This window comes from Chrysochloris asiatica, unplaced genomic scaffold, assembly GCF_000296735.1.
Source record: "Chrysochloris asiatica unplaced genomic scaffold, ChrAsi1.0 scaffold00204, whole genome shotgun sequence".
In the NCBI taxonomy this organism is placed as follows: Eukaryota; Metazoa; Chordata; class Mammalia; order Afrosoricida; family Chrysochloridae; genus Chrysochloris; species Chrysochloris asiatica.
Genome location: NW_006408722.1, coordinates 1,276,664 through 1,291,680, shown reverse-complemented (window position 1 = coordinate 1,291,680; position 15,017 = coordinate 1,276,664). Strand labels below are relative to the sequence as shown.

Sequence of the window (15,017 nt, the reverse complement as noted above, 5' to 3'; positions counted from 1 at the left end):
CACCCAGAACTCAACCCAGATATGCTAAGTATATAAAGTACAACAAACCTTCAAGACTGAAAATAGGGGTCCAAAGGTAAGTTTGTAATAACAAAAAAACATAGTCACAAAAGGGACTGCTGTAGTTACACAACTTCCAATTGAAGAAGAAATCAAGCAGATTTCAAGAAAAAAAAAAGTAAAAATAAATCTGTAACCCTAAAACTAAAAACAAGGCTTACTCCTAGCTCTAGCCTAAGCCCCGATTGCTAACACTAACCCTAGTCCTAACCTAACACTAAACGAAATCCTAGGCCTAACCTAAACCTAGTCCTAATTCTAACTCCTTATTCCACACCCCTCCCACCCAATAAATGAACAACAGAAACATCAAAGCTTTGGTTATGAAGTGGAAGTGGTCCAGTCCACCAGGTCTATCTTTTGAGGTCTCTGGGTGGGTTCCAACTTCCAGTCTTTAGTATGCTTAACCAGTTGTGCCACCCAAGGTTCCACATAGTATTCACCACGCTCCTCAGTAATTTCAGTGAATGTTTATTTCTAGCAGTACCAGGGCCTGGCATGTAAACCCAGCCAAGTCTATTATAATTCCTCAGCAATTATATTTGCTAGCATTTATTGAAATTTATTAAACCGTAGCATAGTGGTTACGAATCGCGCTGCAAACCTTAAGGCCAACAGTTCGAAACTACCAGCTGTTCCGCGGGAGAAAGATGAGGCGTTCTCCTCCCGTAAAGATTTACAGCCTCGGAAACCCTGTACAGGGTCGCTATGGGTCGGAAACGACTCGAAGGCACTTTACAACAACAACAGGATCTGCATTAAGTGGTTAACCCTCGTGGTGCAGTGGTAAAGTGCCAAGCCATCAGTGGCAGTCGGCTTCCCTAAATATTTAACTCTTGGTAACCCTATGGGGCAGGTCTACTCTGTCCTAAGGGTTGTTATGAGTCAGAAGTCACTCCTTAGCAGGAGGTTTGGTTTTTATGCTAAGCGGTTTATCTAGTCGCGCCCCCTTTCACTCTCACTTTCTGTCCCCCCCCACCCCCCACCCCAGGGGGCGTGCCTAGCAAAACAGCCGCCCTTTCCGTGTACTCGTTGGTTGAACGCGATGCCCGTTACTGCAGAATCCCGCTCAAACCACGCCTCCCCGCGGTCCACCAAAAGGCTGGCCATTGTTACGCTGGGCGATCGAGGCATTCTCTTCTCTGGAAACTCCGGAGGCGTTCGACGCCGGCAGCGTGTGAGACGCGAGTCCGCGAGCAGGGTAGCGTGTGCCGCGATCCCGAGTAGCCGGCGCGAAACACTAGCAACCCGTCGCCCGCAAACGCAGCGCCCCGCCCCCTCGGCACGTAGGCGCCGTGCGAGCTCGCGCACGCGCTCACCCGCCACAGCCTCGGTCCAGCCCAGTGGCGACGGGGCGGGCGGAGGCCGGGCGGCTGAGGTACTAGGGGAGGAGCCCAAGCTGCCGCCGTTGCTGCTGCTGCTGCTGCTGGCGAAAGGAGGAGAGCATGTCTGCAACTCGAGCCAAGAAAGTGAAGATGGCCACCAAGTCATGCCCCGAGTGCGACCAACAGGTGGGCGTCGTGGCCGGGCACGCGAGTCGGAGGGGCAGGCGCGCGCGCTTGTAGATGTTGCTTGAGGTCTGTTGGCTCGAGAAAGGCCACCTCGCCGGAGACCCGGCGGCCGAGTGGAGGAGTGTGGGGGAGTTCGGACCCAGTCGGGCTGCGCTGAGAGTTGCCCAGGAGACGCCCCGGCCCTCGGGCCGGCGGGTGTCCACCTGGCGGCCACCAGATGGGCGAGTCCCTCCGTCCTGTGTCCCGACTGCGTTCGAGGGGCGTGGGTTTGTCGTAAGGGGACGGGGCGCCCAGTCCAGACCTTCCCCGAGTCGGCTCTCCTCCCGCGGGTGATAAGGGCGGGAGCCGGGGGGCAGCAGCTCTAGTGGCCGAGCATGGCCCTTTCTCGCCCCCTCTGCCCCGACCTGAGTGCCCGCCCGATGTGCTCGTCTGAGCCCAGGCCCGGGACCCCGGACTCCGGACTCCGGACTCCGAAAGCTCCTTCCTGTCTCGCGGGGTTGCTTTGTTCCTTTTACATGAAGACGGTGGATACCCCGAAATTGTCCCCACCCCGTTTCCCACTGCGACTTGGAAGGAGACTGAAATGTGACAAGGGCCGGAAATATGATTTTAAGATTTTCAGAAATTAGAGTTCTTTCCCCAAAATGAGTTTATTATATTTTTCTAAATGTATTTAGTATATTGTAGGTAAATGTAAACCCATTTTTTACAGTGTTTTAAATAAGACATTAAATAATGTCCCCATTGAAACCTCCCCTCCCCTAGAGGTGTCCACAGTTATAAATTTGGCATATAAATTTGGCATTTCTGCCTCCCGATCTTTTAAAATTTATGTATTAATACGTATCGAATGAGTACTTTGTATACCGAATTAATAGCTGAATTTTAAAAAATTCCATTTTACTCTTTCTGACGTTTAAACATAAGATTCCTGAACTAGAAAACCTTCCGCCAAGCCTTACAATAGAGAGAGCTAAAACTCCCTTCAATTAAAACCGTTTGTAAGGCCATCTCTCCATGCCAACATACAGATCTATTTTTCCATTTTCACTGTGTGAAATTTTTTTCAAAACGACTTCCTCTCCTTTAAAAAAAAAAAGCAAGAGTCATTTGAAATGATTGGAGACTTTGTAAATAAGCTGAACTTTGTGCATTCTTTAGGGAGCAGTTTTGTGGGTTGACCAAATCCGTTCCATGTTTTATTCAGTATCTTTTATGGGCAGTGGTAGAAATGCAGATCAGAGAAAGGTTGTTCAAGGAGATTACAGTTTACTGAGCTCTACTAGTTTGCAGTATAAGAACAATTTAGTTATGGTTTCCACAGTGCAGAGTTATTTCCGTTCTTGTCTGTAAATTTATCAAATCCTGACAAAATTGGACTTTGAAGTTTAAATCTCTGTAGGAAATTATTACCATATTTAAAACATTTTCATTTGCCCTAGTTGATCGAGTTTGTGTGGTGTGCACGATGCATTCCAATTTCTGTAAGGCACAAATCATTGTAAATCCTGACCTTGTTTTACTTGGCATAAAGGAAGCTTTCAGGAAAAACAAAAACAAACCTGTTTTTAATATCCTGGTTAAAGAGAGAGGGATGGGAAATAAACTTGGAGTAATCGCTATAACTTCTCAACAAACATCAGCATTTTCACTGGAAAAATTATATTAATTTTGGTATATATATATGTATATATATATATACACACACATAATTTTAAAGGTTGGTTTTTTTCTAAATAGTTAATATGATGCGAAGATTAGTATTTTTCATGATCCTTAAAAAAGATTTTTATTTTAGTGAAGATAACAGAAGAAAATTATAGATTAATTTTATATTATAATTTTAACTTTCTCTTTATTTAAAACTATAAATGTCTTTTAGTTATAATCTGGAAAAATTATAACCCATAAAGATAAAAATATTGTGGTAAAATATATGTAACAAAGAATTTAATCATTTTAGCCATTTTAAGTGTAAATTCAGTGACATTAAACACATTCACATGCTGTTCAACCATTATCACCACTATTTGCAAAGTTTTTCATCAGCCCAAGCAGAAACCCCAAACCTCTTAAACCCCCCATTCCTCCGTACTTGGGATCCTGCAATAATTGTCCTTCTGTATAGAAAGACTTTTTTTGGGTTTAAAGGTTTGTTTGTTTTTTGAAGTTTATATTGTGAATTGAGTGATAGTTTACATGGGAGAACATCAGCTTTACATTCATCCTATTGTATTTCGTTTCATTGCAATAATTTCAGTCCCCACCATGCATTGTCATTCAACAGCATTTGTTTCCATTCCCTCTGTTTTTTCTCTTTTTTTGGATGTACACCGAATGGAATATATAACCATTCAAACAACCAAAGGGTACACCCCGCAAACCTGCACCCCCCAAAAAGGCTTTTTTTATAACACCATATTAAAATTCTGTTATTTTAAGGTACTTCTTGTTAAGTATCATCTAGTGGGTTCACACTCATTAGTTACCCTGTATAGGGTTTCCAAGGAGCATCTGGTGGGTTTGAACTGCCAACCTTATGATTCACAGTCCTGTGCTGATCTACAGTACCATTAAATTAGGATTTAATTGTAGTTTATATATAGATGTGAAATTTTTAAAAGTTTGAGTAGTTTAAACAAAATGCAGGTACAGAGACCATCAAACACAAAACTAATTTTCAGTTACTTTATAACATCTCAATCATAATGCTTTTAATTTTCAATAGGTTTCGCTTCCGTTAACCACTTAAAATACTGTACTGAAAGTCTTGTTGTTGTTAAGTACTGTGGAGTTGGTTCCAACTCATAGTGACCCTGCACAGGGTTTCCGAGGCTGTAAATGTTTACGGGAGCAGAACACCTCATCTTTCTCCCGCGGAACTGCTGGTAGTTTCGAACTGCTGACCTTAAGGTTAGCAGCCCGATTCGTAACCAGTACTGAATGTATAGTAAGTAGTATTCAAATTCTTGTCAGTTTTGGGTATCTTTTGTGTTCTGACTTTGTCTTAAATGTCTCTTGTTGTTGTGGTGTGCCACTGAGTCAGTTCCAACTCATAGCGACCCTATATAGGGCTTCCAAGGAGTGGCTGGTAAGTTAGACCCACTGACCTTGCAGTTCAAACAGACCTTGAGTTGAGTGCTTATCCTACACCACCACACCAGGACTCCAAATTTTTCTTAAGAGAGCATTTTTATGCATAGACATAGGTATTGTTGTTAAGGGCCATTGAGTGAGTTTGACTCATAGTGACTCTGTATAGGATTTCCAAGGAGCAGCTGGTGAATTTGAACCTCAGACCTTATGGTTCAAACCAATGTCATGGTCCAGTTGTTTAGCCTGCAGAGCCACACGAGGACTCCCAAATTGATATAGTGTGCATAATAAAACATTAGTAACAAATACTTTGTTTTTGTTTTTTTAATTCTAAAAGTGTAAAATTGGAACTCCCATTACTATCTTCAGCATCATTAACTGAAATTTGAAAGAATTTTTAGAATGTTTGTTTAAAATAGGAAATTACATTAATTTAATAAGATTAATGTTACCAAAGTGATTCAACCTATGTCATTGTTCTTTCTATAAGAAAAGAATGTGTCTCTCACTCTTCCTTGCCCCTAAAGGGTGAAGTGCTTTCCATTTTAAAAACAAACTCTAGAATGAATTAGCTTAGACACCTGAATGTTTCTTGAGGTGAAAACACTCAATTAAGGGATGAAAATTCCTTTGTCAGTTGAATTAATCAGTGTTTATGCATTCTGGATTCCAAAGCCACATAAGCATTTTCCATCTTCAGCATTATTTGTTAGCTCTGAATATGGTTTGCTATAATTTTCTTGTGTATTAGACAGAGACTTAGTATTTTAAATGTATGAGTATTGAGTTTCAATAGCAGGAAGGAAATGCTTCCTGAGTGACAAAGGAACTGATGAATATGAACATAGTGCTTTTTGGACAGCATTAATTTTAGAACAATTTACATTGCTGTGGATGTCCTTAATGATGCGTTTTAGGTGTAAAGGAAATGAGTCAGTACTTTTGAGCTGAATTTCTATGAAGATGTGCACATGACTAATTTCTTTTAGAATGATCAGTGTGAGGCTGTTCTCTGTGAGGTGAGGCTGAAGATGTCCCCAAGGCCAACTTTTCTAAACTACGGTACCACTTGCATTTCTTTCAGCACCTCCCCCTCTCAGTACTCTCCTTCTAGTCTTTGTTGTTGTTAAGTGCCGTCCAGTCAGTTCTGACCCATAGCAGCCCTGTCCAGGGTTTCCAAAGAACCGCTGATGAGCTTGAACCTCCAACCTTGGGTTCAAACTGACTTTGCAGTCCAGCATATTAACCCACAGCGACACACCAGGACTCCCCCTCCTGTCTTGTTGTTGTTGTTAAGTGCCTTCAAGTCGATTCCGACCCATAGCAACCCTGTATAGGGTTTCCGAGGAGCAGCTGGTGAGCTTGAACCGCTGGCCTTGCAGTCTGGCACATTAACTCACAACACCACACCAGGACTCCCCTCCAGTCTTAGGGTTCTATAATTTGCTGCAGTATCTCCTAGAATTCATGAATCATCAAGGAAAATGGCTCACATGGTTGTGAAAGCTGGAAAGTCCCAAATCCATAGGTCTAAAGGATTCCTCTTACTCACATGGTTACAGGTGATGACAAATCCAGTTTGACAGATCAGAGGACAGTCTGCTGAGTCACAAAGTTTCAGAAGCTGGGGAATCAGGTCAGATGACAGGTTGCTGCTTCAGGGACATCAGGGGAAATGGTTCACATGGTTGAAGAGGCTGGTAAATCCCAAACGCATCGCTCAAGCATTATTCTGGAGACCTCTCCTGACCCCTGTGGCTGCAGGAGCTCATCAACCCAAATCGACAGGTCTGATGACAGGCTGCCAGTACACAAAGTGGAAGCTGGTGAATTAAGTTAGATGTTTGACTACTGGCTGAAGTTGCAAGAACCAGAAGTAAGACAGATAACAAGCCAAATGTAGGATCCAGAGCAAGTGAAAGAATTTTGTCGAAGCATTCCTATATATTGGATGTAGACCACACCCCCAAGGAAAGTTAGGATGGTGACTTCTAGTGAGGTGATGGTAGTTCTGGTGTGGTATTGTAGCATAACTCCAGGGTTGGCAGTTCAAACCCACTAGCCGCTCCTTGGAAACGCTATATAGGTCACCATGAGTCAGAACTGACTGAATAGCGCCTAACAGGTGACTCTACAAGCATAGAGCCAAGGATTTGTGGCTCTGTAGGACTCCTGGTGTGGTGCTGTAGGATCAGCACTAGACTGCAAACCACAAAGTCAACAGTTCAAACCCACCAGCCGCTCCTTTGGAAACCCTATATAGGGTCACTAAGAGTCAGGACAAACTCAGTGGCATTTAACAATATAGCTGTGTTGTTGTTGTTGAGTGCCATCTAGTCAATTCTGATCCATAGCGACCCTGTATAGGGTTTCCGAGGAGCAGCTGGTGAGCTTGAACCTCTGACCTTACAGTTCAAATGGCTTTGCAGTCTGATGCAATTAACCCCCAGCACCATACCAGGACTCCAATACAGCTATAAGAGCCATTGTTGTTGTTGTTAAGTGCTGTCGAGTCAATTCCGACCCATAATGACCCTGTATAGGGTTTCCAAGGAGCAGCTCGTGAGCTTGAACCACTGAACTTGCAGTTCAAACAACTTTGCAGTCTGACGCATTAGCCCATAGTGCCACACCAGGAGTCTGTAAGAACCATTAAATAACAATTTACTGCATGGCAATGTGAAATTAAAAAGCAAAACATTTACATAATCTATTTAGGGCATATTTTATAGTATTAAAAATAGTCAGTATTACATTTTCAGTCATGGTTGGAAGGAGCCACATTACATTCTTAGTAAAAAGCATGGACCTATCTGGATTTAAATGATTTTTATAAGATTCATTGTTCTTTTTCTTAAAAACAAACTAGAAATCTTTTGTGAAGTATTTTTATGCAAAGGGAAAGAACTCTTCTGCCAAAATTTCAATTAGGTTAATTAGACCAAGTAATTGCATTCTAGAATATGAAGCATTCTGCACATACATGGATAAAAAGCTTTATAAGTTAGCTTTTACAAAATTAGAACAATGGGCAAGTGGATGTATTTTACCAAGAAAACTATAATTTTCGGACTAATTATTCTGAGTACTATTTTATTGAGATTAAATTTTGGCTTTTGGTGAATATGTCTTGATTCTTTGGATCATTGAGGTTAATATTAGTGAAATGATTATGGAGAAAAGTTTCTTTAAATTTTGCCTAGTGATTTTCAGTAAATTTGCATTTAAAAATATATATTTGGGCTTATGTGGCTGTGGCTGTGTGCCGTGGAGTCGGTTCTGACTCATAGCGACCCTGTACAGGGTTTCCGAGGCTGTAAATCTTTATGGTAGCATAACGCCTCATCTTTCTCCCGCGAAACAGTTGGTAGCTTCGAACTGCTGACCTTGCGGTTCGCAGCCTGCTTTAAACAGAGAACCAAGTCAAAAATGAAAAAAATTACTGGAATCAACTCAGATTCCAACTCCTAGTGACCCTGTAGCTCAAAGTAGAACTTCCTATAGGGTTTCCAAGGGTGTTAACCTTTTAGGCCTCCTGCTGTGGCACAATGGGTTCTGCAAGGTCGGTTTGAACCACAAGGTCTGTGGTTCAAGCTCACCAGTTGCTCCTTGGAAACCCTATGTTGGTAAGGGCCACCGAGTCAGTTCTGACCCATAGTGACCCTGTATAGGGTTTCTGAGGAGCAGCTGGTGAGCTTGAACCAGCAAACCTTGCAGTTCAAACCAGTTTTGCAGTCCAGCACATTAATCCACAGCGCCACACCAGGACTCCTGGAAACCCTCTCAGGGTCTCTATGAGTTGGAACCAACCCAGCAGCTCTCAACAACAGCAGCAATCTTTATAGAAGCATATTACCAGGTCTTTTTTTCCATGATGTTGCTGGTTGGTTTGAACTGCCTACCTTTATGTTAGTTGCCAAGCATTTTTAACCACTGCACCACCAGGGCTCTTTTAAAAGAGAAAGGAACTGTAAATATTTTATAGATGAGGAAAGAGATGTCTGAAGAGCTCAAATGTTTTGTCTTAGGTTCTTTCTGGTACTGAGACTAAAAAGAACCTAGATTAATTTCTCCATTCTTTGATTTGATTTGATTTTTTTTGGTTGTACTATACTTAAGCCCCCGATGGTTGTAAAACTACTCTTTTTCTGTCAGTAGTACTGAGAGTCTTATCTTCAATTCATCCAACTTTATTCCCAGTAGTCAATGTGGGCTTATATCTTGTTTTCTTCCCTTGGAAATGTGTCAAATTATCTTTTCTCCATTTCCATTCTCACTATTCCAGTTGGACCCTTATGCTGGGAATATATTAATGACTTCCTAACCAATTATCCTTTTCCAGTTTGTTCTATACCATAAACAACTATGAAACTAACATTTTAGGAAAGGTTGTTGCTTTGTTTTTTTTTCATATTCTTTTCCTGACTTTCTGTCATGGTTTTTTTTTGGTCATTCTTAAGTATTGGTCAGTGATTTGTACCCACTAGCCAATTCACACAAAAAAGAGATGGCTGTCGGCTTACATAAAGTTTACTGCCTTGGAAACCCAATGGATCAGTTCTACTTTGTCCTGTAAATTGCTGTGAGTTGAAATTGACGTGTAACAACAATGGGTAGATTGATTGGTCACTGTGTCAGCACATAATAGGGGGTCTTCAGAAGGTTTGGAGAAAAACTGCATTATCTTTTCATTCCATTTTTCCATGAACTTTTTAAAGCCCCCTTGTATTACTAAGAACAAGGGAAGTGTGAAGGTAGTGATGGTAGTGGTGGTGGTGTGCCACAGAGTCGGTTCCAACTCATAGCGAGCCTGTATACGGTTTCCGAGGCAGTGAATCTTTACAAGAGCAGAAAGCCTCGTCTTTCGCCCACAGAAAGATTGGCAGTTTCGAACTGTTGACCTTGAGGTTAGCAGCCCGTCTCGCAATCACTACGCTACCAGAGCTAATATAGGACATGATACCCAGCTCTGATAGTTGTAAGGAGGTAAGAGTTTGAATACTTCACGTAGGCTGTCACTGCAGTTGAGATCATATAAACACTGAGAGGTTTAATACTGGAGAAATAGTAATTATGCTTTTTTTCTTTTTTTACAGGTTCCGGTTGCATGTAAATCATGTCCCTGTGGTTACATATTTATTAGCAGAAAGCTTTTAAATGCAAAACACTCAGAGAAGTCACCACCTTCTACAGGTAAATTGTGAGAGTTACCACATTTTTAGCTTTTTGATGTAAAAGTTTAAATTTTTATGAATTTATTATTTACATTTTTGCTAATGAAGTTAATTAAAATCTATTGAAATACATCTTTGGCTTTCAGTAGCCTACGTAAATCACCTTTTAACTTTAGTTTGCTATTTATGACATTTAAATTTAAATGTTACCTTCCTGACAATGCTGATAAAACTGGTACATTTTTATTTATTTATTTTTTATGAGGAGCTATTGGAAGGTTTTAAGCAAGGGAGTGACCTGATTTGACCTTTTAAAATATATCTTTAAAAACAAGAATCACAGGGAAGAAGTGGGATAATTGGTGTTATAGAGAGAAGATTGCAATCATTGAAATAAAGTGTCTGATGTATTGAGTGTAAAACTGATGATCTGCTCTGTAAACCTTCACTCAATTCACAATAAAAGGTGTGGTTTTTTAAATCGCTTTATTAAAACACAATTGACATAATAAACTACACTTAGTTTCTTCTTGCCCTTCCTGCCACTCTCATCCCAGGCAACCAGTGATCTGCTTTCTGTTATATAAATGGGGAGTAATATAGTATGTATTCTTTGTATGATTTCTTTCACTGAGCATAGGTATTTGAGATTCATGTTGTATGAATGATAGTGCATCCCTTTTTTATTGCTTAGTATTAATAGTATGTAATGGAGGTATACTAATAAACTACAATTTGTTTATAGACATTTTGGAGTTCTCCCTCACAATGCAGGTAAAACTTTTAAAAGATTTTTGTTTTGTTTTTTAAAACCTGTTGTTGTTAAGTGCTGTCGAGTTGGTTCTGAGTCAGTGACCCTGTATAGGGTTTTTGAGGAGCTGCTGGTGGGTTTGAACTGCTTACCTTCTGGTTCATAGTCCAGTGCTGATCCTTTTAAATGAGTGTCTGCAAAACAGAACTTTATATTTATTTGCTATAGTTATGTAAACCTTATAGCTATATTGGTTATTTTTTACAATTCCCTGATTTGGAATACCTAAAAAATTATTGGTGTTATTTTGTTTGAATTTGTTGCTCTCCCATTAAGTTAGACAAATTGAATTTTTTCAATGGATGTATTTATAAAAAGATGAAATTGTGTTATTTTGTTGTTGTTAAGTGCTGTTGAGTCAGTTCTGCCTCATAGTAACCCTGGGTAGGTTTTCCTAGGAGCAGCTGATAGGTTTGAATTGCTGACCTTGTAGTTAGCAGTCCACTGCTTTGCTTACAGTGCCATTGTTGTTGTTGTTATATGCCATGGAGTTGGTTGCGACTCATAGCAACCCTGTATAGGGTTTCTGAGGCTGTAAATCTATACGGGAGCAGACAGCCTCATCTTTCTCCCACAGAACAGCTGGTAGTTTCAAACTGCTGACTATGAGATTAGCAGCCTGATTCGTAACCACTACGCTACCAGAGCTCCTTTACAGTGCAGGACTTTAATAAAATCAGAACTACATATAGTAGTGTTCTCATAGGAAGAGTTGTTGTTAGGTGCCATTGAGTTGGTTCTGACTCATTGCGACCTTGTATAGTGTTTCTTAGGAGCAGCTGGTTAATTTGAACTGCTGACCTGTGGTCCTGAGCATTATCCCCCAGCACCACACCAGAACTTCCTTAGGAAAAGTAGATTTATTATAAGTATTTATTGAGCGCTTGCTATAAGCCAGATAATATCCTAAGCCTGACAGTGGTTCATTCTGTTGTGCATAGTGTCACTCTGAGTCAGAACCACTAAACAGTACCTAACAACAACAAAATCCTAAGCCTGAAAGTCCCTGGGTGGTGCAAATGACTTGTGCTCAACCACTAACTGAAAGACTGGTGTTTCAGATATACCTAATTGTGCTATGGAAGAAAGGCCTGATGAACTACTTTCCTAAGATTCCAGCCATTGAAAGACCTACGAAACAAAGGGCTGCTCTGAAACACTGCAGTTGTGAGTGGGCTCAAGAGAAAGTGATCTTTGAGAAAGTGAAAGCCATGTTTGTTCACAAGTCAACAACTAGGAGCTCAGAGGTATTTCCTCCCAACCTAGCTCCCTGCCTGCCTCTGTGGCAATTTATAGGATTTTTTTTAAGTGAAGAGGAAGGAGGGCAATTGCACATGTTCATCCTAAGTTACACATATATTATTGAGCTTTACACTCTTGTTTTGGCGCTGTAACATCAGCACTGGACCCTGAACCACAAGGTCAGTAGTTCAGACCCACCAGCTGCTCCTCAGAATACCTATACAGGGTTGCTATGAGTGGGAATGGACTCAATGGCACTTCACAACATTATTGAGATATTCTCATGCACAGGGATTAGGGATGGGGGTGATGCTCTAGCCCCCTGCTGTTAGCTGGAAGGAATGTCAAAACCAAAGCAAACTTAACTGCCAGTGAGCCTATATAGTATTTCTGAGGCTGTAAATCTTTGTAAAAGCAGAAGGCTTCGTCTTTTTCCTGAGCAGCTGGTGGGTTTGAACTGCCGACGTTTCTGTTAGCAATCAAGTACTCATCCTACAGCACCAAATGTCAACTCCTCATAACTAAATGGAAGGAGTATCAACTGCTTGTCTGTTGGCTGAAGAGAATTCCAGCTCTGTTTTGACCCTCTTACAAGATCTCCAGAAGTTGGAATTGACTCAGCACCGTAGGTTTGACTTTTTTTGTTTTAGTCTAAGCCTTGGGCATAAGACAGTGAATCTAGCACCAAGATAGGTTCACTGCTGTCATAAAGCTTGTATTCTAGTGGGGGGAAGTTATATAAGTAAATGGGATATATCAGTTTGTGATACATGCCTTGTAGGAAATTAAAATAGTCTGTCCAGGAGTGTGACTGGAAGGCTACTTTCCACTGGGTCGTTAGAGAAAGCCACCCTTAGGAAGTGACATTTAATTTGAGGGCTTAGTAAGAAGATGGAATGAACCATAAGGCTATCAGAGAGAAGAATATTTTTGGTTGATGAAAGAACAAATTGCAAAAATTGTAAAGCTGGAAAATGTTGACTATTTTAGGAACAGAAAAGATCAGTGTAGGTACTATACAGACAGTAAGAGAAGAGTGTAGGAGATGAGGCCAAAGGGATAGGCGGTGGTCAGATTAGATAGGGTTTTGTAAACCAGAGTAAAAATTTAGAGTTTTAACTCTTAAAATGTGATAATGTGATATGGGATAGGAAAAAGGGAAATGATGACATGTTGATTGGCATTTTAGATCATTCTGGCTGTTGTGTAAAGAGTTGTTTGTAGGGGTGCAAAGATGGAAGTGGTTCCTATCTGTAGTTCTGGTGTGACACTGTAGGATAAGCGCTTGAAATGCTAATCGCAAGGTTGGCGATTCAAACCCACCCACCAGCCACTTTTCAGAAACCCTATACAGGGTCGCTATAAGTTTGAACTGACTTAACAGCCTGGCTCCTATGTTTTGAGTTGCTGTTGTTAGTTTGATTCCAGATAGATAGGTCTTATAAGAGCATACTAAGGTAGGTATTTTTTTACTAGTTAAGCTTAACTTTTGTTTGGTTTTAAGATGATGTCAGGGAGTATTTTTAGTTTAAGGTTTAAGGGCAGTAGTTACAAGGGCTCATTCAAATTTCATAGCCCCAGGTAGTCTGGAGTCCATAAGAATTCGGCATTCTGTACTGCATCTTCACCCTTTTGATCAGCATTTTTTTATGAAAACTTTGATCAAAATGAGCAACATCCAGTTCTGATCACTTGGTAAAGGAGGCAGTTTTTCACAGAGACAAACAATTAGCCACACATTCCATTTCCCCCTTTTATTCCTGACTCTCCTTCCTTTGTTGTTCCAGGTGAATAGAGAGAGACCATTTGTTGTGTCTTGAATACCTGCTTGCAAGCTTCTAAAACCCTAGACATTCCATCTAACTAGGAGGTTAGAACACAGGCTAATTAACTAAATATGTTATTAGGCCAATTAACTGGGATTCGCCATGAAGCCATGACCCTAAGCCTACAAACAAAGAAACGAAATCCCATGAGGTTTTTGACTGTACATAAGTAGTCTCAGCAATGACTTTCTTTTTTTAACTAGTTTTCTTTTTTGGGGGGCAAACATATCTATTACACAACTTTTTCTAATTCAGCTTTTTACGGGTGTGTACCTTATTAGTAATTTATAGAATCAACTGTGCAACACTACCCTTAATATACTTCCATCTCTGTGAAACTTACTTTTACTCCTCCTGTCCCTGGTAACTACTAATAAACTTAGTTCTTTATAACTTGTTTTTTTCGTTGAGAAACCTAGCAAAGTTGCAGGGTACAGGCCAAAACCAAAAATCATTTGGATTTCTGTACACCAGCAATGACAAATCTAAAAGGGAAAGTAGTCCATTTACAAATGTGTGGCACTGTAGGATCAGTTGCTCCTGGGAAACCCTATACAGACAGGGTCACTATGAGTTGAAATTGACTTGATCACATTTCATTTACAATAGGATGTAAGAATAAAATTCCTAGGTATCATAAAGGATATAATACAATGAAAACTATAAAACACTGCTGAAGGAGATTAAAGAAGACTGAGATAAATGGAAAGATATTCCATGCATAATGGATTGGGAGACTGAATATTGTTAAGATGTCAAAACTTCTCAAAGGGATCTATAGATTCAGTGTAATCCCAGTCAAAATTCCAGCAGTCTTCGTCACAGAAATAGAAAAACTAGTCCTCAGCTTTATACGAATGAGACCCCGAATGGTGGTGGTGGTGGTGGTGTGCCGTGGAGTAGGTTCCGACTCATAGTGACCCTGCTTAAGGTTTCCGAAGCTATATATCTTTATGGGAGCAAAAAACCTCCCACAGAATGGCTAGTAGTTTCAAACTGCTGACCTTGAGGTTGATAAGCAAAATATCAACATGTGAAGTTACTGTTTTTTCAGCATTTTCTCCTAGCTCTGTACACGGCTGATGGTATTGTTTTCATCTTTTGTCCTGGTGTGGTGCTGTAGAATAAGTACTGACTAGTAACTATAAGACCTGCAGTTCAGATTCACAAACGGCTCCTTGGAAACTCTGTATAGGGTGGCTATGAGTCAGAACCAACTCAAGGGCACTTAACAACAAAACAACAATCCTTCCCTCCCAAATTCTTCACTCTTTATATATACTATATCAAAACTAGT

At 40.7% G+C, this 15,017-nt stretch overlaps 1 protein-coding gene across 1 annotated transcript in view; it reads left to right on the top strand.

The window, feature by feature from the left end:
- Positions 1-1,505: 1,505 nt before the first annotated feature.
- The window catches only part of LOC102828484 (chromosome unknown open reading frame, human C16orf87), a 45,705-nt gene continuing 32,193 nt past the window's right edge, over positions 1,506-15,017 (top strand). Inside the window, exons 1-2 of the mRNA XM_006872562.1 lie at positions 1,506-1,571; positions 9,764-9,860. Coding sequence (XP_006872624.1) covers positions 1,506-1,571; positions 9,764-9,860 — 163 coding nt within the window. The remainder of the gene's footprint in view (positions 1,572-9,763; positions 9,861-15,017) is intronic.